Genomic DNA, 26,191 nt, shown 5'->3' on the forward strand with positions numbered 1-26,191 from the left:
TTCAGCTTTAAGGACACACAGACTAAAAGCGAAAGGATGGAAAAGCTATTTTATGCAAAAGGAAACCAAAGAAAGCAGGGGTACTTATATCAGATAAGATAGATTTTAAATCAAAGACTATAACAAGAAATAAGGTCATTTGTATAATGACAAATTTGTCACTTCAAGAGGATATAATATTTATAAATATAACATCTGAAAGGAAAGATAGCAATACAATAAGGGCAGGGGATTTAAATACCCCACTTTTGAGAATGGATAATCATCCAGACAGCCAATCAATAAGGAAACATTAAACTATGTATTATATCAGATGGACTGAACAGACATACAGAACATTACATCTGATGGCAACAGAATATACATTGTTCTCAAGCACACATGGAATATTCTTTAGGACAGATCATATATTAGGTCACAAAACAAATTTTAATAAATTTAAGAAGTTTGAAATTATATCAAGCATTTTTTTCTGACCATAATGGTAAAAAACTGGAAATCAGTTACAAGAAGGAAACTGTGAAATTCACAGATATGTGGAGATTAAACAACATGCTACTAAGCAGCCAGTAGGTCAAAGAAGAAATCAGAGTAATCAAAAATATCTTCGGACAAATGAAAATGGAAATAGAACATACCAAAATTTATGGGATGCAGCAAAAGCAATCTGAAGAGGAAAGTTTATGGATACAGATACCTATATTAAGAAAAAATATGTCAAATATCTTAATTTTACAGCTCAAAGAAGTAGAAAAAGAACAAACTAAGCCCAAAGTTAGTAGAAGGAAATAAGATTAGAGTAGAAATAAATGAAAGAGACAAAAAAAAATCGATGAAACTAAGCTGTTTTTTTAAAAAGATAATTTACTAAACTTTAGCTGGAATAATTAAGAAAAAAGACTCAAAATCAGAAATGAATGAAGAGACATTACAACTGATACCACTGAAATACAAAGGATCATGAGATTACTATGAACAATCAAACTCCAACAAATTGGATAATGTAGAATAAAAGGGATAAATATCTAGAAACACAACCTACTAAGACTGAACCAGAAAGAAATAGATAATCTGAACAATTACTAGTAAAGAGATTGAATCAGTAATTAAAAACCTCCCAACAAAATCCCAGGACCAGAGAGTATCACTGGTGAACTCTACCAAACAGTTAAAAAAGAATGGATGTCATCCTTGCGCAGGAGCCATCCTAATCTCTCTGTGTCATTCCAATTTTAGGATATGTGCTGCCAAAGCGACCTGTCAGAGTGGCTGTCATCAATAAATCAAATAACAAGTGTTGACAAGGATGTGGAGAAAAGGGAACCCTCATACACTGTTGGTGGGCTTGCAAATTGGTACAGCCACTATGGAGAACAGTCTGGAGGTCCATAAAAAAATTAAAAGTGGATCTACCTTTTGACTCAGCAATTACACTTCTGGGTATTTATCCAAAGAAAACCAAAACAATAATTTGTAAAGATCTATGCATCCCTATATTTGTGGCATCACTATTTACAACAGCCAAGATATGGAAGCAGCCTAAGTGTCTATGAACAGATGATTGGATAAAGATGTTATGGTTCATGTATACAATGGAATATTACTAAGCCCTAAAAAAAAAAAAAAAATGAAATCCTACTATTTCAACTACACGGATGGACCTAGGAGCTATTATGCTGAGTGAAATAAGTCAGACATAGAAAGATAAATACCATATGATTTCACTTATATGTGGAATCTAAGGAACAAAAAGAACAAACTAATCAAAAACAGACTCACAAATATAGAGGACAGTCTGGTGATGGCACGAGGGGAGGAGAATGGTGGGGTGGAGAATGGGATGAAGGGTTAAAGAAGTACAAATTAGTAATTCATGGATGGTCACAGGGATGGGGAACAGAGCAAAGGGAATGCAGTCAGCAGTAATGTAATGGCTAGGTGGAGAGCCAGAGCAATCAGGGGGATCATGTATTAAACTATATAAATGTCTAACCAATGTACTGTATACTTGAAACTAATAATAAGAAGAATGCCAACCCTTCTCTTCCAATAAAGTGAACTGGAGGGGATACTCCCAAACTTATTTTACAAGGCTGGCATTACTGCGATACCAAAGCCAGAGAAGGACACTACAAGAAAAGAAAATTACAGGCCAGTATTCTTGATGAAAATAGATGCAAAAATCCTCAAAAAAATATTAGCAAACTGAGTTCAACAATACATTAAAAGGCTCATACAACATGAACAAGTGAGATTCATCGCAGGGATGCAAATATGGTTCAACATCCACAAGTCAATAAATGTGATACACTAACAGCGAAATGAGGGATAAAAACCATGATTATCATATGTAATCTCAATAGATGCAGAACAAGCGTTTGGCAAAATTCAACATATTTTCATGAGAAAAACTCAAAAAAGTGGGTATAGAAGGAACGTAGCTCAACATAATAAAGGGCATATATGACAAGACCACGCCTAACAATATACTCAACAGTGAAATGCTGAATGAAAGCTTTCCTTCAAAATCTGGAACAAGAATGCCCACTCTCACCACTTTTATTCAACATAGTACTGGAAGTCCCAGCTAGAGCAATTAGGCAAGAAAAAGAAAAGACATCTAAATTGAAAGAAAAATAAAACTATCTCTAACTGCAGATGATGTTATGTCTAGGAAACAAAGACTCCACCTCAAAACTGTTAAAACTAATAAACAAATTCAAGTTGCAGGATACAAAATCAATATGTAAAAATTGGTTGCGTTTTTATATAACAACGAGCTTTCAGAAAAAGAAATTAAGAAAACAATCCCATTTACAATAGCATCAAAAAATAAAATACATAGAAATAAATTTATCCAAAGAGGTGAAAGATTTGTACACTGAATACTATAAGACATTGATGAAAGAAATTGAAGATACAAATAAATGGAAATATATTCCAAGTTCATGGATTAAAAGAATTAATTTTGTTAAAATATCCCTAATACGCAAAGCAATCTATAGATTCAGTGCAGTCCTTATTGAAATTTAAATGTCGTTTTTCAAAAATTGAACACAGAATCCTAAAATTTTCATGGAGTCACAGAAGACCCCAAAGAGCCAAAGTGACCTTGATAAAGAAGAACAAAGCTAGAGGTATCACGCTCCCTGATTTTAAACCATATTACAAAAGTATAGTAATCAAAACAGTATGGCATTGGCATAAAAACAGATACATAGATCAATGGAACAGAATAGAAAACCCATAAATAAACCCATGCATATATGGTCAATTAGTTTATGAGAAAGAAGCCAAGAATATAAAAGGGGAAGGGACAGATACATGCAAAAGAATGAAACTGGACTACTATCTTACATTACTATAAAAAGTTAATTCAAAATGGATTAAAGACTTGACCATAAGACCTGAACCCATAAAATTTGTAGAAGAAAACAGAGGTAAGCTCCTTGACATCCAGTCTTGGAGATGATTTTTCTTTTTTGTTTTGGATTTGACACCAAAAGCAAAGACAACAAAAGCAAAAATAAACAAATGGGACTGTATCACGCTAGAAGTTCTGCACAGCAAAGGAAACTATCAACAAAATGAAAAGGCAACCTATAGAATGAGAAAATATTTACAAACCATGTATACAATAAGGGGTTAACATCTAAAATATATTAGGAACTGATACAACTCAATAGCAAGAAAGCAAATAACCAAATAAGAATAATGGGCAAATCACCTGAATAGACATTTTTCCAAAGAAGACGTACAGATGGCCAATAGGTACATGAAAAGGTGCTCAACATCACTAATCATCAGGGAAATGCAAAATCACAATGAGATATTACCTTATACCTGTAAGGATGTCTATTAACTAAAAGACAAGAGATAACAAATGCTGGCAAAGATGTGGAGTAAAGTGAACCCTTATACACTATTCCCAATTGTCAGTCGATGGAGGAGTGGAAAAAGAGAATGTGGTATATGTATTTAATGAAATATTATTCAGCCTCAAAAGTGAAAGAAATTCTACATTTGCAATAATATGGATTGAACCTGGAGGGCATTATGCTAAGTGAAATGAGGCAGAGAAAGACAAATACTGAACCTATATGTGGAATCAAAAAAAAAAAAAAAAAAAAAAAGATTGGCTCACAGAAATAGTAGAAAAGTGATTGCCAAGGGCTGGGGCAGTGAGGGAAATAGAGCTTTAAAAAAGTACAAATGTTATAAGATGAATAAGTCCTAAGGATATAATGTGTAACATGGTGACTACAGTTGATAACATACTGTATGACTGAAATGTGCTGAATAGAATTTAAATGTTGTAACCCACGTCCCCAAAGGTACGTGGTGATGGATGTGTTAATTAATATATGAGGTGATGGATGTGTTAATTAACTTGCCTTACATAATGTATACATATATCAAATTGTCATGTTGTATACTTTAAGTATCTTACAAATTTTTTTGTCAATTAACACCTTAGAGCCAAAAAAAAAGAATAAAACATTTGCTTCTGGGAAACAGGATTTAGGAATAGGATTGAGCTGCTTTGTAGCATTTTGAGTTCTAAAACCATGTACATGTATTTCTGATAAAAATGAAAATTAAATTTAAAAAGCTATTTATAAGACCGATTTCATAAAAATGAATATCTAAATGGAGTAAAATCCAAATGGCAACTGTAGTGAAGCCTTTGTGCCTCCTAGAGGACAAGTAAGTAACACCCCTGGCAGAATGCCATGCCTGGTTCTTCCTGGGGAAGTGTGGATCTCAACAATCTTCCCAAGCCTCCCTGTCAGGAGGCAGCATGGTGCTAACTAAGGTCATGGCTTCTGGAGCCAGAAAGACTTGGGTTCACGGCAGCACTACTGTGTGACTTTAAGGTTAGTTATTTAACCTTCGTGAGCCCCAATTTGTTCATATATAAAAGTGAGGATAATATTATTTGTAATTATAAACCCCTAAGAGTATTAAACTATGACTCTTTTTCTGAGGATTAAATGAGATAATACATGTTAAAGCAAGGTGCCTGGCACATAGCCATTATCAATATTCTCTAGTGCTATATTTATATCTAGAGACATTTTTTAAAGGTGCTTCTATTACTGGGGAATTTGACCAACATGGCCATAGAACTCTCAAGACAGAGCTCTATGTCCATATTCTGTTGTGGTTGTAAAGTTTATAACAAAGACATAGCTAATGGGTTATTGGGAAGAATAAAAATTTAGCAGGTGAAGCTTCCTACCATCAAAATAGCTCCATAGGCTAAGAAAAAAAAAAACTTCTAAGGTTTTCCTGAAGAATCTAGGAAGCTCTAAGTTATTAATTATCCCAAAGGAATGGGATGATAAAGAAGAGGGTAGAGTTTGAGAAAAGCGGAAAATCAGCATAAGAATTAAATATCAATTTATAGAAGAGTGAAAAAGTAAGGTTTCAAAAGTGGGATCTGTGGTTCATGGTCAGAGACAGGGAAACTCCATCTAGCCTAAGACTGCTCTTCAGGTCTGGTTACACAGACACGTCTGTCATTTCCTGCCTTCCCTTCCTCATTTCTCTCAATAACCAATTCTCTCCATTTTGCCAATAATGTAGAGCTGATATAGTTTTCATTATTTAACAAACTTTTAATATACTCCCATTTATTTAAAAAGCTGGTTTTCACTCTTAACAAAAGCCTCATAATACCCCAGACAACCTGCTTTCTGTGTAGAAAGGCCACCCTGTAGCTGTTTGTTTGTATTTGTTTGGTTAGCTAATTTTACTCCTAGTGCCGTCTTGAAATGTTTGGGCCTCGTTCAGGTGGAGCATCAGTCAGGGGGAGTGAAATGGCAAAGTAGAATGAGAGAAAAAGAGTAAGGGGCACTCAAGTAGAAAAATAGTAATCTAATCAATCAGTTCTTCAAGGACACTGCAAAATTATGGTAAGTGTTTCTAGATTTCTGCCACATGCAGATCTTGTGCTGATCTGGGAATGTAGATAGGAGCAAAAAAGCAGAGCAGCGGAGACTTAGAGGACAGAGTAAGTCCTAATCTGGGGAAAGGGGCAGAGCATCAATAGGCATCAAGTATCATCAGCCAGCTGCCTAGGGACATTTCTTGTGTCTCCCATTTCTGTGGGGGACACAAATTTCAAATCTGGGCTGCACTTTAATTCTATAGTGTTGCTCTGAGTTTCTGGCACCTCATCTCCTAGGTATTAAAAAATTTTAAGTGAAAAATAATGACTATGGTGATGTAAAAAGAATTGTTCTCTTTGTATAGACTAGTGGAGTTCCGTGCTCCTAGCTCTACTTTTGCCAGAAGAAAAGTTGCAAAACTGAGCAATCCACTATATTTCTTCTTTAATGAGGAAGCCATTGTTTTGCTGCCCACACCTACAATAAAACTAAGTAAAATGCCTAAGTCTCTGGCAGCTGATTTTACTCCTTTCTACAAAGCCCGTGAGAAGAGATGTTGAAAAGTTAATACAGAATCTGCAGAAACCAGAATTTCACAAAAACACCGTGAATAAGAGTATAATGACTATTTCACATGCCTGCTTCATTATGCCAGATTCACAGTTTATAAGAGTTGCTGCCTTTATTCTCATTTACTTTTAGTACCAAGGCTGTATTAAATCAAACAACATAAACAACAGTCCCAAACTATCTCTGCTGTCGGCTATCGGCTACAGGAAACTTCAGTAGATTTTAGTCAGAAAGGAAGAACTGTTCTCCACAACCCTCCCGAGCCACAGATGACAGCATAAGTGCTTGAGCAGGTTAAGTGAACTTGATTTATCTTAATTGCCAGACAGAGTGCATTTTCCATAGGAAATTGCTGGGCCACATGTAAGTCTGGCACACACAGTGGATTCTTCCGTTTTTTGTCAGTGAGGAGAGACACGGGCTCATTGGAAGAGACAAGTAAGATTAAAAGGCTTTTTTAGTTAGTGCACAGCATTTGTGTGTCCATCTGTAGTGCCAACCAGTTCATCAGGAAGAATGTGGCCCAGCAATGGCTTATTAAAATATGTGCTAAAAACAATTTGTCTGAAAACAAATTGTGGACCACAGACAAATTCAAAGAAAAGTGGTTTATCAGGACCATTCTACTTGCTATAAGACTGACCTAGGTTTTGGTTTTATTTTCAGTTTCAGTTTTCCCACTGATTTTGTGTGTGGCTTCGGATATCATAAGATTATAACATTTGAGATCTGGGAGAGACTTTGTGATCAAGTAGTCCATACTTCTGTCCCTTTAAGCAGTGGTGCAAGACTTATTAAGTCATATACTTTATCAGTTCTGTTCACAGAACTAAAAATAGACATAATGGTCTTTGCAAATAAAGTGGTTGGTTCCAGATAGGAGAGGCTTCTCTTAATATTTATCGTTCAGGTCAATAAAAGCCACACATTGAAGTTTTATGTGGAAAAATTAAGTGGGAAATAAATATTAGGACATGCGTTAGATGGGTACTGATTCAGCTGGATACCAACATCTTTACATTTTCTTTGTATCTTAGAGATCCCCTAAAAACAGAGATGGAGTTTGCCTCTGTTAATAGATGTCTTCTGTGTCACTTGACTAAAACAGTTATGGCTCCTCACAAACAGCCCCTCTTCCCTGTCCACATATATGGCCACAGCTTACTGCAGCTGCAAGCAGCCGTGGGCAAGGTTGGAATGGTCCTCACTGTACCGCCTTTGGAGTCACACCTAGTTGCCCCAAGGTGACCGTGCAGCTCCACTCTCTGTAGATAGAAACACCTTGTGCCAGGTGTGGAGCTGAACCCGCCCAGCAGCAAGACAGCTGCTGGAGGGTCCCTTACTGCGGGCTGTTTTCAGGCTTCTGCAGAGTACATGAAAACTTGGCTGTCATAAACACGGGCAGAGAGAAGGTTAGCATACACTGAGAAGGAGAAGATAGCACTTTTCACTTTTTGGTTCTAGAATACTGTGTGAACATTTAGAATTTTTAACCAAAAGAGCTCTGTAGATTTATTTTCTGTCTGATTCTAAGTTAAATGGTCTAACACCGAGCTCTCTACCCTAGTAGGTATATAATTATTAGCCAGTAATTATCACCTGTTTTAGATCTCATGTTTTTTTCTGTCAGGACAAATGATGGAAAATGCTATTAAAATGAATTATTTACATATGTCTCCTAGAATTGGAACACAGCTATAGTAATTCTTTCAAAAGTTATTATCTTCCAGCTTTTCAAATGTGGAATTCCAGAACCTAAGGGTGCAGGGGAGGAATTTAACGGCTATAATTCAAAGTTTGCCTATTTTGGGAATTCAATTTTACCATATATTTTGATTTAAAAATTCTCCCAAACAGTGAAATGTGACCAAAGTCATTCTTTAAGCTAATAAAAACCACCTGGTAGCTGCATCCTAAACATACTTCCTGTTTTTAGTGTGTCTTTTATTAGCATTAATCTTGGACCATGGTTGGGGTAGAAAAGATACAACGGAAAAAAACTTTGCCTTAACAATGTGATATAGTATGAAAAAAGCTGACACTGAAAAAGCCAACAAATCTAAATTTGAGGACTCATAATTTTATTATTCTGGCTCTAGCCTTGCTGTCAACATTATCTGTAAGGACTACTTGTATTTCACCTAAGTCACGAACATGGATTTGAGCTGAAAGAACAATACTATCGTTGCTCTTACTAGCCTGTCCCATTCTATTCCATCCTTCACTGTCAAGTTCCAGTTTCAAGTATTCCGTGAGGCTCTCTCTCCTGATAAACTGCAGAACTTGGCTGTAAGTCCTACACTGGCATGTTCTTTTATGCTATCTTGTGATGCTCTCATGTGGTTTCATGGGTGTTAGTTTTGTTTTTCTAGGTACTTTTAGGCTTCAGAAATCTCAAATTAAATGAAATAATTCCGTTCACTTTATTCTTCTTTAAGTCATTAAGTTAGTTTGACAAGTAGGGGTTTCAACAAATAATTTTAATATTTCGGCTGAAAACATTTTTGCCTGTTAGACAAACTAATCTCTAGCACACCTCTGCTGAGAGAGCACAGAATGCTCTCTCAGGCTCACCACACACTGGGTCTACTGCACTGCTTGACCACTGCGAAGCTGTACACTGCAGACCAAACAGCTTTCATTAGAATACCTTCACATGCACGTGAACTGCCCTCAATGGGAAAATGTTCTTTACTTCGAATTACTGATCTACAACTTTTAAATTATGACCCATTATGGACTATCAATATATTCCTGGTAAAATCATGTATATGAACATTAACAGTATTTATGTCCTATTGGATTTCATTCGATCATACTTAATCTAAAAATAATATTAAATAAGCCACATATAGACACACTGAATGGCCTCAAACTTATGCCAAGTAGTAAAACTTGGCATGGGGTTCTGATTTCAGGAATTTTTAAACTTAATATTGCTTTTTCCCAAAGACAAATCCAGAAAGGGCCACCTTTGGGATTTGTTTGTCCTGAAATGAGAATGGGCTGTAGGGGTCCTCCTTAGAAGGCCACTGGTGAAGGACAGGATAGAAAAGTGAGACACATTATCATGAAGGCAGGAGAAAAGGGACATGGTTGTCTTTCAGTCTGAGGCAAACTCCAGAAACGATTAGCATGAGTCCTATAGCAGTTACAACCCATGACTTGATTGGTGCTGTGATTCCAGAATGAAAGGTAGCTCAGCCCCAAGGTACTTTTCTCTTATGCACCTACTCAACCAGTTAGGTCAGATGTGAAATTGACACTCTTATGCAATGTTAACAAAGAATCCCCCCTTTTAAAATTTATTCCAACTGTCGTTATATTTCCACCAATGTCACTCATTATAAGTAACACTAGTGTCAAAAATGATTATTCCAACTATAAGAAAGTCAGAATAAAAACTAAAATAAAAGTCAGAACAAGTCACTCCCCAGTCACTGTCCTTCAAGGTCATCTCTCCATCTCTTGACCAAGTTTCCTGATCTGGTGTAGAATATTCTTTACAACCTGGCTTCTGCCTCTCTTTGCTTCCACTGCCTCAGTCCACTTTTCACCCCTCACGCTGATGAAAACAGCCTTTTGCTCACTGCACACAACCAGGCCATTTCAGGCCCCTGCACTGACACATGCTATTCTCCGACATTCTTTTCACCTACCAGTTACCTAGCTAGCTCCTTTCTACTTATCCTTCAAGCCTCAGTCCAGGTGTCAACCTTGAGGACGTTTTTCCTAATTTCCCCAGACTTCACGAAGTGCTACCCACTCCGGGTTCCCATCGCACCTCGTGCTTACATTGACCAGAACTCTCATCACTTTGTGTAGAATAATCAGTTATGAACTGCCTACCCCCGCTAGCCTCTAGCTCAAGAGCAGGCACAATGTTTATTCAGGTTTGTAGCCACGACTCCAGGCATACCACTGAGCACATTGTTGGCAATTAATCGATGTTAGGTGAATGGAAACAAACCTTTTACAAACAAATCAGGTTTAAAATATCTCTGGTATAACTGTTCTACTTCTGATTGTTGCTAATAAGTACACTGTGAGATCTGAGGACAGCCTGATACAGAAAAGGAACTCAATGATCATTTAGAAATTGGATGCCTTTCAATGTATTTTCTGTGTACTACTCAGCTCATTTTTAAGTGGAATAAAGAGCAGAAAACTGAAGAGAAAAACCAGTCCTATAAACCCAAATCTACCCGTTAAAAACTCCAAAATTAAGTGACTTTTCTCTTTTACTTTTTTCTTGAAATATGGTAAAAATAGGCTCTCTCCCTGTTAATCTTGTTAAGAAAACAAAATCAAGATCATCGTTACTGAAATATATACTTATTTTTGGCTAATTTAAATCCTTTAAGAAAATAAGCAGTTGCAAAATTTTCCATGTTACAGCTCAAAATAGAGAACTTGAAAAAAAAATACTTGTGGAAAAATGTTATTTTTGCAGTATAGGATTACAGTTTACATACAGCAAACCATCTATAATGAATTAGATTCTTCCTTTTCCTCTGAAAAGATTAGAAGAGTCTCCCTGCTGTCAGAACCCAAATAGGCTCTTTTGGGTGTCACAACCAATACCGAGTTCCATTCAATCAATTGATGATGATGAAAGATACAGGAAGTAAAACTTGCGAAAAAAATCTCTGATGCCAGCGTTCCAGTCTTCACCTCTGCTGATCTTTTTCAACACTGAGGAACTTTGTCAAGCTATGAAATATTCACTCTGGAAAAATTCTTGATTGTGTCCTTCTGAAAATTCTCTTAGGTTGCTCGATATACTATCATTTAAGATGTCAGTTTGTTGGTTTTTTTTTTTAACTGAAAGCATATACAGTTTATCGGTGTTTTGGAGTTTGAGGAAAGAAATTGATTTCCCACAGAGAGTGAAATTTAGTCCAGGAATAAATTTAGCATATTGGCTTTGTTAAAAAAAGGTTTGGCTGTATCTATTTGAGAATCTCTTTGATTTTTTTTTAGTATGAATAAATTTGATGATTTTACCATGTAAAACAGAACAAAACAAAACTTACTACATTTCTAGAAATGTTAAGGTCCTTATATATCTCGTAATAATAAAATGAACTGACAAAATATTGGGTATTTTATATTTATAAAGGGATCACAAAACTATACAGTAATATAAACAAACTGGTATCAATGTGTAATAAGGTACACCAAAAGAAGCTGTCTATTATTGAACAATGCTAATACTTCCCCCCCCCCAATCTATTCTCATTTGTCTGTGATAAAAAAACGCCAAAACAAAGTATTTTTGTGTCTGGGACCAGTATCTAGTTATTTAAACTATTGTAACGTTAGTTACGACAATGTTATAACATTAACTATTATAAACTTTCACCTACATTTATCACACGGCTTTTATTTCCTTGTCCTCCCTCTTTTAGCACGTCAGCTAAATTCTTCTGTGCTTCAAATGTAGTTTACGTCATGTATACTCCAGTTATCTCTGGTTCACAGACTTTTCTTTCTCTGAATTTTGGTATTTAACATCAACTTTTGGTACTAATGGCCTTCTATTTTTCAGTGTTCCCAGTTATACTGTTAGCTTATAAGACCATCTTGTTAGCTCTTGTATCTCCACCAATAATTTGCATATTTGCAAAACATGACTTTAGAAGTATCTAGTGCTATGTATGGACAGGCAAAGAGTGAAATGGAAACTAGACCCTCCCTTAAGACAAAGAGGGATGATGTCATTTTATTCCTTTGTTATGACTTTTGCACTCTCCAAATTTACCTGTAATAGCACTAGTGGCTTACCTTGTGTCTGGTTTTAGATTTTCTACTGTGGAGAAGGTTTGATTCGTAACTTGAACAGACTTGTTCTTCCCACTGAATGATCCATTTTCTCTGGATATAACTTCATATTCTGAAAAGCGAAAAAGCCAACAGATACTTGTCTTTATGTTCAGCTGATTTAATTGTTCTTGACACTAGTAGCATAATAAAATCACTCATAAAAATGAGCAACTCAGATTGCAGTTCTGATCTTATATGTTATACATTATATATTCATCGTATACATTAGCAATTTCCAGATGGGCATAGTCAGTGGGTGACGAAGGTTCCAAAGCATTTGGGGAGTTCTCATTGACCATCTCTGCTTTTCCTTTACTGGAGCAGGGAAAGCCTGACAACTGTGATGACCAATGACTCTCCTATGGTAGCTTTGGATACTGGTAACCTATGATTTTATTAGGTAAGTCAATCTGCCGTTGTTGGAAAGCACTGTATGTGGAATGGTGTTTGAGTAAGAGCTGTGTTTCCTGCTCTATGGGGCTTTACAATACCGTTTGGAAAAAGCCACTGAGTACAATGTACTGCTGCAAAAATCTTCTCTGAGTTTAAAATCCTAGCAGCAAATAACAGTTAACCAAACCATTACTTTGAACCATAGAATTATGGGATTTTTATACCTACTGCTTACATAAGTTACTTAAGTTTTGTATATACTGCTTATACATGCCCCCCTTGATAATTATCCTTGTATTTGTAGAAAGAAACTATGTCCTTAAAGTCCTCATAGAGCCCTGCATAAATTTCACTTAAAGGCATGTTTCCATGAACTAATCAAAAGAGAAAGATTTTCAGAATATGAGAGTATAATTTATAAATTTGTTAATTGGTTTTCCCTGCTTTCAGTTGGGGTTCAGTTTAAAGCATTTGACATACAATGGATTAAAAAAAATCAGACAGAACCCAGTCAACAAACAACAACAAAATCCCATTCAGAATCAGCTCCATCAATATGAAGAAATGCACAAATGGTGGGCATTAGGGAAAGGGGGAAGGCTGCAAAGGAGCTGGCAAGTACCTGGAAATTTCTGCTATTAGCACTGAGACCAAAAGTAGGAGATGGATACTGGAAATAAAACTGAAACTATAGAATAATTCAGGAGACTTACAATCACGAGTTTTGATTTGGGAAGGCTTCTTAATGCTGTATTTTAAAAATCCAAAAAGGAGCATGACTCTTTCTGAATAATTTATGACTATCCTTCCAAAAATTCATAATGAAACTAGAAGGCAATGACATTGTATCTGGACACATCAGTGCAGCTGTTAAAAGATTAATGGCTGGTATTTAGTATTTCTTCTCAGACAACCATTTTTTGTTTGTATTTTGTTGTTTCCCAACACTTTTTATTACCAGTTAAGTTGGCTTTCAATTCTAATGGAGGGTGCAGAGGGAGAGAGGGGGAGGATCCTGAATTCAGTATGTTCATTTTATATCTTTTCCTCAGCTGTGAAGGGATATTTACTAGAAAAAGACAGGAGTAATTAAAATGGAAACTTGATTTTTAAAAAAATAGAAACGGCATGGCTTGATGGAAAGAGACAGACCAAGCCACTTGCCTCCATCTCAGTTGTGGTTTTTCCATCTGTAAAATGTCAATAATATCTCTTCATTGTGTTGCTTCTGAGAATTACATTAGGAACATATAACAAGTGCTTAATAGTATTTCACATGTATATTTCTCAACAGGTGGTACCTATTATTATTGTTGCTTTTATTATCCCTTATTAGCCCTGTAATATGTTTTGAAAATAAGGTCACAAAAATTTGAATGATTCCAATTGGAAAGATTCAAAAGTGCTTCTTAGTCACCAAAAGAACAACTTATATTATAGTCTATTTGGTTATTCATGAAAACTACCATCTTCAAAAAACATCTTTTGCTTGGAACATTCCTCATCAACGGTGTGATATTCTTTTTAATATTACCACAGCCCTTTAGTGCTTGAAACTCTTATTGCACATCTAATTTTCTTTTGACTCAAGTTTTAAAGATTGATTTAATACTATTTTTGTCCTGAAATACTGTTTTTTTCAAACTGGATTTAGAAGTTACCTTCATAATTAAAAAGATATTTAGAATTTCTCTTAGAATTCAAGCTTTTGAATGTATATAGTTGGGCTTTGTAAATATATCTTTCATTTTTAATGTTTTAAAGTGATAATAGCTTTTTCATAAATCCACCATTATAAAAATAGAATAATTTTGGAATTAATATTTGTAGATACATTCTGAATATATTTCAGAAGATAAAGGCAGCCTCTTAAGTATATGTCCATAGTTCTTCTTTTAAAATATTTGTTTATAATTTCATTAACAACAAAGATATAACAAAATCAATAAAGAACTAAAGCTGAGTAGTTGGTCTTTTTCCCCCCATTGGAGGGTTTTATTGCCTATTATGAGACAATTCACTTCACAGAAAAAAATTTTTTTCTAAAGATTGGGAATATCACTGTCTGGTCAACAGAGTATGAAAATAGTAATGATAATCTATTTCTAACTGTCCTACTACTGCTGTTACTGACAAACATTAATTGAACAATTGCTAATTTATGCTGCACATTCAAAATCTGTTTAATTTTATCCTTATGATAAATTGGTAACAATGGGTATTATTACAAATAAGGAAACTAAAGTTCAAAGGAGCTAATTATATACCCAAGTTGCATTTCTAGAACACAGTCAATCTGGGATTTAAATCATGTTGATCTTGGCATGTCATAAAGCAACATCTTATAAGTTAACTTTAAGTTGTTCAAGGACCCAACCAATTTCTTAGGTGCACCTATTTATACATCACTGTAAGGCCATGTAGAAGCAACTGAATTTGAATGTATTTACTAGAAGTGAATATGTGCTCGTCAATTAAAAGATAGATTATTGACAGAAGCCAACTTGTGGAATAAAGTATATGTTTCACTCTTTTTTCGTTATCTTTATCCATTCTTTCTTATAAAATTATTTTCAGTGACATGAGAATTAATTAATCTCTGTATTATCTAAGTTGCTGGTTTATAAAAGATTATATTTGAAATCAAATGGTATTTAATGAACAATTTAAAAATAAATGGAAAAAGACCATTAGGACATATGGTCCAACATTTAAATACAGATTAGGTGAGTATTGATTAAATATGAATTTATTTCTATTTAGAAAATTTTACAGCTAAAGAGATATGGTTCTATTCCATGAAAATTATTATAAGTTCATTATCTTGTGGAAGATCTCAAGCAGCTCATGAACATTTGGTGACAATGTTACAAAAGTAATTGGTTGGAGAGATAAACTATACCATTTTCATGATTCTTTGAGATTACAAGTTTATATAATTAAAAAACAAAAGTTACAGAATGAATCAGAAAGGAAAATCTTTTTGCTTTAAAAAGTTAAATCAGATAGAATTGACATATAAGTGAATATGTATTAGATTATTAGATATATTAACCAATTCCAACTTGAGGTCCCATATCTTTCAGGCAAATGAAATTTTATAGGTCATTTGGTTTGTTAGAACTAAGCCTCAGACTATCAGAGGAACTCCTTATTAGCACAGTATATGGATTGAAAATTCTGCACTTTTTCATACATGTAGATAATCAATACTTAAGGATTGACTGATTTTTAGATATCGATTTAGATTTTTAGATATTAGATATTCTTACCTATTAACTTTGCACCTACTGGCATAGTCCAAAGTAAAGAAGCAGGGCTAGGCAAATTCCTAGGAACCATGGGGCAGTGGCTGGTTCGTTCTCAAAACAAAGGTAAGCTTTGCATGAAATAGAAAATTCACGAAATATGGTTTAAAAAACGAAAAGATAAGCTGCTTACACTGGAAGTTACCCAGACTGAATGATTTCATCTGAGGAGAAATAACTGCTGTTTTCTTCTTGATTTATAGAGGGGGGTTTTTTTTTTTTTTTTGGCAGATGCTCAATCTCCCACTCTCCACCTTCCCTTGTGTACTGATCTCTACTTTTGGTAGTTTCTTATTGGGCCCCTCTATTGCCTTTCTGCTCATCCCAGGCACAGCGCAGGGACATGGACAGCAGGAACCTTGTTACTCAGGCTATGTGCCTTATCCTCTAGCTGATTTAGGTCATAAGTCTTTTCCTCTTTCCCTCTGGTTTGATTATTCTGTTCACTATTGAGAATTAAATTCTCATATGACAAATTTAAAGAATGACTCAGGATTTCTTATTTCCACAGTTATTTTTAGAGGAATTGGGTGGGTGATAGCATAATCAAAATTTCCTGAGATGAGCAGAAAATTGACCAGGAATAGAATTTTTTAAATGTCTCCTAAAATGATTGAAATAATTTTTAGCCTGCTTGAAAGTTCCAGGTCAATATAGAAATTGGGTTGCTGAAAAGAAAATTGATTTAAATGTCATCAGCAGTGGCAACTTCTCACATATTATCTATAATTTTCTTGGTAATGAAAAGACTAGCTATATCTTCGCATTACAAAAAAAATTTCTAAAAGAAGACGGAAAGGTGCAATTTAAGAGACCTGCTAAATTAACAGACAGCCCGTAACCAGGACAAAGATAATTTTTTTAAATCATAATATGACACTTTTGACAATAATGTACCAAAGGGACAGCAGAAGTAGGCTGACTTGCTACTCCTGAGATCTGCCTCACCATAGTTTGACTCAAGTCCCAGTGCACTGCATTATCAAAGCTTCCCAACCATAGTAACAGTCCTCATTCCATGATCTTACCGGTGACAGTGTCATTTAGTGGTTTTTCCCAGTCCAAGATGACAAATGATGGACACCCTTCCACGGTGACCACAGTGAGGTTGGAAGGTGGGTTCTGCGGTGGGCTGGTGGCGTTCCCCTCTGAGGCTTCCTCAACAGGGAACCGTTTGACGGAGTCAGTGATGGAGCAGGGCCTGTTGTCAGGCTTTTGGATGTATCGCACATGAGGACCTGAAGGAGAGAGGACTCTGTCATTTACCATTTTTTTGAGCTTGTAAAGAAGGAGAAGGTAAACTTGTAAATATAATTATCTGTTTGAGAATATTTGGTCTCATAAGCAGATGGGTGAAAGCAGTGATGTGGATGGCTCAGACTCCTGTCTCTGGAATACATGATATGGATGTGGTTGTTGATTTACATTTTTAAGTAGGTATATCTTATGCTAATATACAAATGTAATTTGTTCCCCTTGAGCATAGTTTAAACCTCATGATGGGGCATTGGAAAGGGCTTTGCTTCAGTTGTGGGCAATAATTAGCCCTACATTAAACACAGTTTTGTTTTCACCTAGTAAATCTTAGAAGCTAGACTCAAAAGGATCAAGTGGTTTCAAGTAATTTAGCTGTATCCCAGAACAAAATTCAAAAATATTTTAAGAATAAAAAACATATCCAGCACCCAACAGGATAAAATTAACAGGAAAATATTACCCATAATGAGGAAAAACCAACCTAGAACTAGCATAGATGTTAGAACCATTAGACAAAAGCAATAAAGCAGTTGTCACTATAATCCACCTGGTCAAAAATTAAGACATAGAAGATGTAAAAAAGACCCAAATCAAATTTCTAGAGATGAGAACTAAAATATATAAGATACAAAATACACTGGGTGAGATTAACACAGATATGATATTGCAAAACAAAAGATTAGTGAACTTAAAGACATAGTAATAACAACTATCTAAAATTAAAATGGAGATAAAAAAGAATTAAAAATATAAACAGCATCAGTGAGTTGTGGGATAACTTCCGGCAGTATAATAAAGATGTAATTTTAGTATCTGAGTATAAAAGAGGGGGCAAAAAAATTTGAAGAAACAATAGCCAAGAATTTTCCAAATTTGATGAGAACCTCTAAAACATAATAAATGAAGCTACTTTAAAATGGAGTCAGAGTTGCCATCCCCAAGGAACTGTCTTGAATGTCTTATGCCTCAAACCTTTGTAATATTAAGGCAAAAATAACCCTTTGAATAGGCCTAAAGTAACATGTTTACCAAAGAACTGTTTGTAAAGATAGCAAGAAAGCAGATATTATGACTGTAGTCTGATGACTATAGAATTGAAAATTAAAAATATTGTTTAGAGTTAGCATCTCTGTTAGCTTATCTGAACCAATAGAAATGCCTTCCTCCTATTGATTTAATTGTCTCCCTTCCCTTTCTCAAAAATGTCCCTTGCCTTTGTCTCCTAATCTATTTGAGTTTCTGCCTGAATCAGTGCTTCCGGAATAGCTATTATTTTTTATTTTCTATTTTTAATCTCAAATACATACTTGTTGCCTCACTTTGGCTTTTTATCTTGAGGTTAATACCTCAAAACCCACAAATCAAAAAGTTCAAAGAAACCTAAGCACAACAAACATGAAGAAACTACACCAATTATAATCAAGTTTCTTAAAACCAGGATAAAAACCTTTAAAGGAAGCAGAGAAGAAATGTTATATGTAGAACAACAAAGATAAGGATCATGGCAGATTTCTCTTTGGAAAGAATGCAAGTGAGAAGGCAGTGGAGCAATGTCTTTAAATACTGAAAGAAAATTAGAATTCTATAACTAGTAAAACAAATATATATTTTTTTATAAGCAAAATACTTTTTAGACATTCAAAAGCTGAAAGAATTCATGACCAGCAGACTCATCAAGCTACAAGAAAATTAAAGGAAGTCCTGCAGGCAGAAGGAAAATGATGCCAGATAGAAATATGGATCCACACAAAAGAATGAAGAATGCTGGAAATAGTATAATTTTTTTTTATTATTTAATTCTCTCTAAAAGATAATTTACTGCTTACACGAAAACAATAATTTAGTGTGATATATACATGTAAAAGTAAAATGTATAACAACAATAGCTCAAAGGCCAAGAGGAAAAAAAGCTGCTATACTAATAGTTCTCATGCTATTCATGGACTTGTAGATTATCACTGGAAAGTAGATTTTGTTAAGTCAAAAATGCGTAACTCCAAAGCAATAACTGAAATAACAAAATAAAGAGTTTTAGCTAATAAGGCAACAAAGAAGATAAAATGGAATCATAAAAATACTCAATCGAAAGGCTGACAAAAGAAAAGAGGGAACAGAATAAATGGGAAAAATAGAAAAAATAGCAAGATGATGATAACAGGTAAATAGCAGGAATGAGAGAGGTGACATTACTGAAGATTCTACAGATATTAAAATGACAAGAAAATATAGTGAACAACTTTGTTCAATAAATTTGCCAATAAATTTGACAACTTAGATAAAATGGACTAATAACTTGAAAGACAAAAATTACCAAAGCTCATGAGGGAAGGAAAAATATTATGAATAGCTCTATACCTATTTTAAAAAGTGAATTATACATAAAATCCTTCCTGCAAAAAGATTGTGAGGCTCAGATGGCTTCACTGGTAAATACTACTAAACATTTAGGGAAGAAACAATACCAGTTCTAAACTCTTTCAGAAAATCGAAGAGCAGAGTTCAGCATTATTATTATACTAAAACTTGACTTAGCCATTACAAGAAAACCACAGACGAATATCCCTTATTGAATACAATTTCAAAAAAATTTTTAGCAAATTAAATCCAACAATATATTAAAATGAAAATACATTATGAGCAAGCAGAATTTGTCCCTAGAATACAGAGTTAGTTTAAAATTAAAAAACAATTACTTCATATACCCATCAACAGATGATTGGATAAAGAAGTTATGGTTCATATATACAATGGAATATTACTCAGCTATTAAAAAACTGAAATCCTACCATTTTCAATGACACGATGGACCTAGAGGTTATTCTGCTGAGTGAAATAAGTCAGACAGAAAAAGATAAATACCATATGATTTCATTTATATGGAGAACCTAAGGAACAAAAAGAACAAACTAATAAAAAGTAGACTCAAAAATATAGTGGACAATTTGGTGACAGACAGAGGGAATGGAGGTTGGGAGATTGGAAGAATGGGGTGAAGGGTTACAAAAATATAAATTAGTAGTTGATTGATGGTCACAGGGCTGGGGAGCACAGCATAGGGGATGCAGTTAGAATTAATATATTGGGTAGGTGGAAAACCAGAGGAGAGAAAGAGCAATTAGAGGAATCATTTTATGAACTATATAAATGTCTAACCAATGTATTGTATACTTGAAACTAATAAAAAAACAATATTAAAAATATTAAAAACCCCAATTCATGATATTAACAAACTAAATAAGAGAAACCATATAATCATCTCAATAAAGGCAGAAAAATAATTATACATAATCTTGCATTCATTTCTGATAATAATTCTTACCAAAGTAGGAATAGAAAGGAATATTCTCAACCCAATGAAGCAGTGGTCCCCAACCTTTTTGGCACCAGGGACCAGTGCTCCTATGAGAATCTAATGCCTGAGACCTGAAGTGGAGCTGAGGCAGTAATGCTAGTGCTGTGGAGCGGCTGCAAATACAGATGAAACTTCACTGGCTCCCCCGCTGCTCACCTCTTCCTGTGTAGCTTGGTCCCTAAAAGGCCACAGATCAGTACAGGTCTGTGGCCTGTGGGTTAGGGACCTCTGCAATAAAGGGCATCTATGAAAAACCTACAGATAACATCATATGTAATGGTGAAAGACTGAATGCTTTTCATAAGATCAGGAATAATTTTTATTCAATATTTTACTGGAGGCTCTAGCCAATACAAAAAGGAAAGAAAAAAGCCAGTAGGAAAGGAAGAAATAAAACTTGACTCTCAAATGATGTAGTTCTATATGTAGAAATCCAATGGATCTATAAAAAAAGCCAATGTTTTGCAAGCTGAAGGATATGAAATCACTGTACAAAAATCAATTGTTTTTCTTTATATTAGAAATGAATGACTGAAAATTGAAATAAAAATACTTTTATGATTTTCTATACACTGAAAACTGTAAGACATTGGTGAGGGAGACTGAAGACCTAAATAAACAGTGAGATATACCATGTTCATAGGTAGGACGGCTCAATATTGTATAGCTGTCAATTTTCCCCAATTGACCTATAGATTCAATGCCATTCTAATAAAAATCTAAGCAGATTATTTTTTTTTAGACATTAACAAGATGATTCTAAAATTCAGGTAGAAATCCAAAGGACTCAGAATCACCAAAGCAACTTTGAAAAACAAGAACAGTGTTGGAGAACTAACATGACCTGCTTGCAGCACTTATTATAAAGCCACAGTAATTCAGACACCGTGGTATTGATGTGAAGGTAAGTGAATCAATGGAACAGAGTGGAGAGCCCCCAGTTACACACACACACACACACACACACACACACACACACACACATACACACACCTGATTTTTAACAAAGGTACAATAAAATCTGGTGGAGAAAGAATAGTTTTTTTTTTTTTCAACAAATGATGCTGGAACATCATTAGATATCCATAAGTAATAAAATTAGCTTGTTTATTCCTTGTATCACATACAAAATTTTATTCAATATGGATCATAGACCTAAATGTAAAAGTAGAAAACTTCTAGAATGAAACAGAGGAGGTCTTATAACCTCTGATTAGTCCATGATTTCTTAAATACAACAGCTAAAATACAATCTCTAAAAAGCCAAATTGATAAACCAAACTTCATGAAAATTAAACAGAGACACCACACATTGGGAGAAATATTGCAAAGCCATGTATCTAAAAAAGGTCTCCTATCCAGAAAATATAAGACTCAAAATTCAACAATAAGAAAATAAGCAACTCCATAAGAAAAAAAAAAATGTATAAAAAATTTGAACAGACATACCAGAAAAAGATATATGGATGGCAAATAAGGACATGAAAAGGTGTTCAGAATTCTTAGTCATTAGGGATATGCGAAGTAAAATCACAATCAGATAGTACTACACACCTGTTTAAATGGTTGAAATTAAAAAGACTGACCATACCAAGTGTTGGCAAAAATGGAGAGAAACTGGCATTCTCGTACACTGCTAATGGAAAGGTAAAACAGTACAATGATTGTGGAAATGGTTCAGTAGTTTCTTGAAATAGTAAGTATACACTTACATATAATCTAGCCATTCCCCTCATGGGCATTTGTCCAAAAGAAATGAAAGCATATGTCTATACAAAGACTTGTACATTAATGGTTACAACAGCTGTATTGATAATGTAAAAAAAAATTAGAGACAACTTAGTGGAGGACCAGGGGAGGGAGGGAGCAATTGGAGGAATTGTTTTATGAACAATATAGATGTCTAACCAATGTACTGTATACTTGAAACTAATTTAAATTAATAAATTTATTTTAAAAATAAATAAAAATAAAATCTTATAAAATTAAAAAAAAGAGAGACAACCCAAATGTCATGAACAGGTTTAATAAATAAATTATTATATATTCATAAAATAGAATACTAGTCAGTAATAAAAAGGAATGGACTTTTAATACATGCAGCAAAATGGATGAATCTCCAAATAATTATATGGAGTAAAAGAAACCAGACCAAAAAAAGAGTTTATACATTTATACAAAATTCTACAAAATACATACTAACCCATAGTAAAACAGATTGATGGTTACCTTGGAACTGGAGGTTGGGTAGGAGGACTGAGAGGGAGGGATTATAAATTTTGGAAGGTGGTGCCTACATTCATTACCTTGATCATGATGATGGTTTCTTGGGTGTATACATATGTTAAAATTGATCAGGTTTCATACTCAGAATGAAATATTACAAAAGAAAAAATACTGAGCTCTATATCATATTACATCTCTTCTACTTTGTTAGATCAGATTACTGTTCAAAAATATTCTTTATATCCAATTCTTGATTTGATTTGGCTGTGTGATTTTCTTTGGCCAATGAATATTAGCAGGTGTAATACAAGAAGGAGCTTAAAATGTGGTTGTGTATTTGGATTCTCCCTCTCTTGACTTTGTCTAGTCATGAGAATGGCTTCTCCTGAGTCACTCTTGGTCCTTTATCCTGGGAACCAGAATGAACAGATGAAGATCTGACCTGGCTCAAACCCACAAGAAGCCTAGCTGTACCTGCTGCTAGAAGCAGGACCAGCCAGCCAAGAACATTCTAGATTAGCCAACCCCAATGTGGTTAATATCATGATGGTGGCCTGTACACATCTGAGAAGTAAATCCTTATTACAGTATGACATTAAGATTCTGTGGTTGTTTATTACACAGCAACAGTCAAATGATACGCCCACTGAAGATAGCCTTGTCAAAGCTAAGATTTGCGACTAATCATACATACCTTTAAATCTGGGCTTTCCAAGAGGATCAGTTTCTCTTGTTGGACTTGAGCTAAAGTCAGTCACATTACCTGAGGATGGAATATAGGAAACACTTTTGGCAAAAGATAAAGCTTCATGATACAATAAAAAGTAGTAAAGACTATAAATATTTAATATGCCTCCTAGTCAACTGCTCACTACTTTGATTTCCATTATTATTGTTATTCATACTACTCTCAATAAAGGCCTTTTAGTTCTGCTGCAGGTGTTTTGGAGTGTAACCAATAATGATTTAAAGATTATAACCAAGTAGCTAATACCGATAAATTAAGAGCTATGTGATTAGTAATGACATGTGATTTAGTAAGAAGCACTGGGCAATCTAGATCTTCTCAGGAAGGCTTTCTAAAAAAAACTTAGGCACTTTGTAAAGGGAAGGAGCATATTCTATACTGAAGCATTAAAAAGAAGTATTATTTTTAAAGATATTAATTATAAAATTGAGTAAAATAGATGAACCTTAACTGAGACTCTTTTCCCCTTAATTTGAAATATTTTAGTACTTTGTAGCTAAGCATCCAGTGGGAAGTGACTGATCTACTAACCAAGATATTCTCCGGAGGCGGGAGCTGTTGGTTCCTTTTTATCTATCTCCGTTCTCTCTGAGGGGGCTCCGGTAGGTCTGAGTGTTGCTCTCAAAGGTGGGGAAGTCACTCGGCCTGATGAAATGATTCCTATAATGGAGACACAAAGTAGTCAGACTTCATAGGAGCACTGCCAAGTTCTCCATTTATTTATCCAATAAATATTTATTAAGCACTTACCATGCAGCTTGATGCTATATGCCAGGCTTAGAGAGAAAACAAGCTCTGGTGTCCTTGATCGAGATAGATGTGTGAGTCAATATTATGAAGCATTATAGATAATGTGAAAGAACTGGATAAGGTCACAGAGAGGGGAGGGTGTAGTAAAGTTTATAGGGAGAGATGAAGAGTTTTGGCTGGGGGAAGGCAGAAATGTCTTCACAGAGAAATTGCCAATAAAGAAGAGAAGTGATCAGTAGGTAGGTATGAAAGCTCTACTCTAGTCAGAGGTTGCCAGAAGAACCAAGTCAGGGAAGCATGGAACCATTTGACATGTTTAATGTGAAGGAGTGAGAGCCAGGAGTGCTCTGGGGTGCAGTGAGGGCTGAAAGTGGAGGGGCAGAGAAGGGCAGATAACGAAGAACCTCATGTACCATGGATTTGGGCATTATTTTTCAACAAGGACCACTGAAAGATTTTCAATAGAGAAGTAACAAGATCAGATGAGAAAAGGATGAATGGTTGGGGTACAAGGCTGGTGGCAGAGAGAAAAGTGAGGAGACAAAGCAGTTGTGTAGGCAAGGGCAGGGGAGGTGAACTATAGCAGCAGTGAGACTGGGCAGAAGAGGTTAGTTAGACATGAGAGATGTCAAGGAGATGGAATGGCCTGATGTGGAGATTAACTGGCAAGCATGGGAGGTTTGAAGAAGAAAAAGATTTCCAAGGTAACACCTATAATTCTGGCCTAGCAGTCAGAACAGTGCTGCTTTCAGATGTTATATACAAGTGTCTCCTCTAGTAAAAACACTAGTATGTCTCCAAAACTGGATCCATCCCAAGGTCTGGGCAGTCTGGGAGTTTAGACTACAGCAGAGGCCAGATTGGATCTTATAGTCCTCTTGGAAAAGGAATCATTCTCAGACAATAAATAATCAAGGGGTACAAGACTGACCCGAAGACTATGGCCCAGTAGAAAATCATGGATGAGTCACTCAGATGGGCTTCTGATCCGACCCGTGCAAATGCTCCTGGTGGAGGTGGGCCACAATGAGAAGGCAAGCAAAAACCAAGAGAAGTTGCACTGTAGCTCTTAGGAGCTTTTTAGAGTTGGCAGGCCCAGCCAGAAGTGCTGGCAAAACACTTTCACCCTGGCAAGGAGAGGGCAACTTGGAGGCCTCAGTAGATCTGGAGACAGGGTACAAATGGAAAATGCCACATGGTAGCCTCAGACTGTACTCACAGGCATCTGTGAGAGAGGACATGTTCGGAGCACTCCCAGAACATTTTGTTGATTCCTGAATTCAGCATGCACTTTCTGTGATGGTAATCAGGGCAAAACTGTACATCTGCCCTTGTTTGTATTTGGCTTCTCAATGCAGCCACTTCCTCTGAGTTAGAGGTGAATAGCAAGAGGTGGGTGGGGGGCCAGAGTTGATTAACAAGTTAACTCTGGAACATCTTCATGGTTCTTCTTCAGGCCAGGTGATTTATACCAGAGTTACACTTACTGATGGGAGGGAACAAGGGTTTTTATATGGCAGGAACCAAGGCCATGTTGCTGCAGCTGAAGACACAGCCTCACAGGGAAGCCCTGTGCATGGAGTCCCCCAAGTTTTCATGGGAGACACTCAGGCATCACTTTCAGTCTGTGACTCACTCAATTTGACCCCAGATTTCAATGAATGAGGAAGACCAGGTGTCCTTGCTGGGGCCACATCCCTGACTCAGGAAGATACCAGAAGCATGGATAAGAGGCTGGATCCTCTTTCAGCTGATGGGGAAAATAACCCAGAGTTCATTTTGCATGTGATATACCATAAAAGCTTCTCCATCACCACACCCTCCTTTTATCCTATAAAAAGAGCGACATCCATTCCCTTTCACATAA

At 35.5% G+C, this 26,191-nt stretch overlaps 1 protein-coding gene and 1 non-coding gene across 36 annotated transcripts in view; both read right to left on the reverse strand.

Moving 5' to 3' along the window:
* Positions 1-26,191, reverse strand: part of ABI3BP (ABI family member 3 binding protein) — a 232,156-nt gene that overhangs the window by 10,915 nt on the left and 195,050 nt on the right. For all 35 annotated transcript variants that reach the window (XM_039856992.1, XM_039856985.1, XM_039857007.1 and 32 more), the window contains 4 exons: positions 24,106-24,234; positions 23,521-23,589; positions 17,020-17,229; positions 12,252-12,360 (listed from right to left, as the gene is read on the reverse strand). In XM_039856992.1, coding sequence (XP_039712926.1) covers positions 12,252-12,360; positions 17,020-17,229; positions 23,521-23,589; positions 24,106-24,234 — 517 coding nt within the window. The remainder of the gene's footprint in view (positions 1-12,251; positions 12,361-17,019; positions 17,230-23,520; positions 23,590-24,105; positions 24,235-26,191) is intronic.
* On the reverse strand, positions 1,154-1,256 carry LOC120598225 (U6 spliceosomal RNA). Its single transcript, XR_005651542.1, has one exon. It is a non-coding gene; the product is annotated as a U6 spliceosomal RNA (small nuclear RNA).

This window comes from Pteropus medius, unplaced genomic scaffold, assembly GCF_902729225.1.
Source record: "Pteropus medius unplaced genomic scaffold, Ma_sr-lr_union100, whole genome shotgun sequence".
Lineage (NCBI taxonomy): Eukaryota > Metazoa > Chordata > Mammalia > Chiroptera > Pteropodidae > Pteropus > Pteropus medius.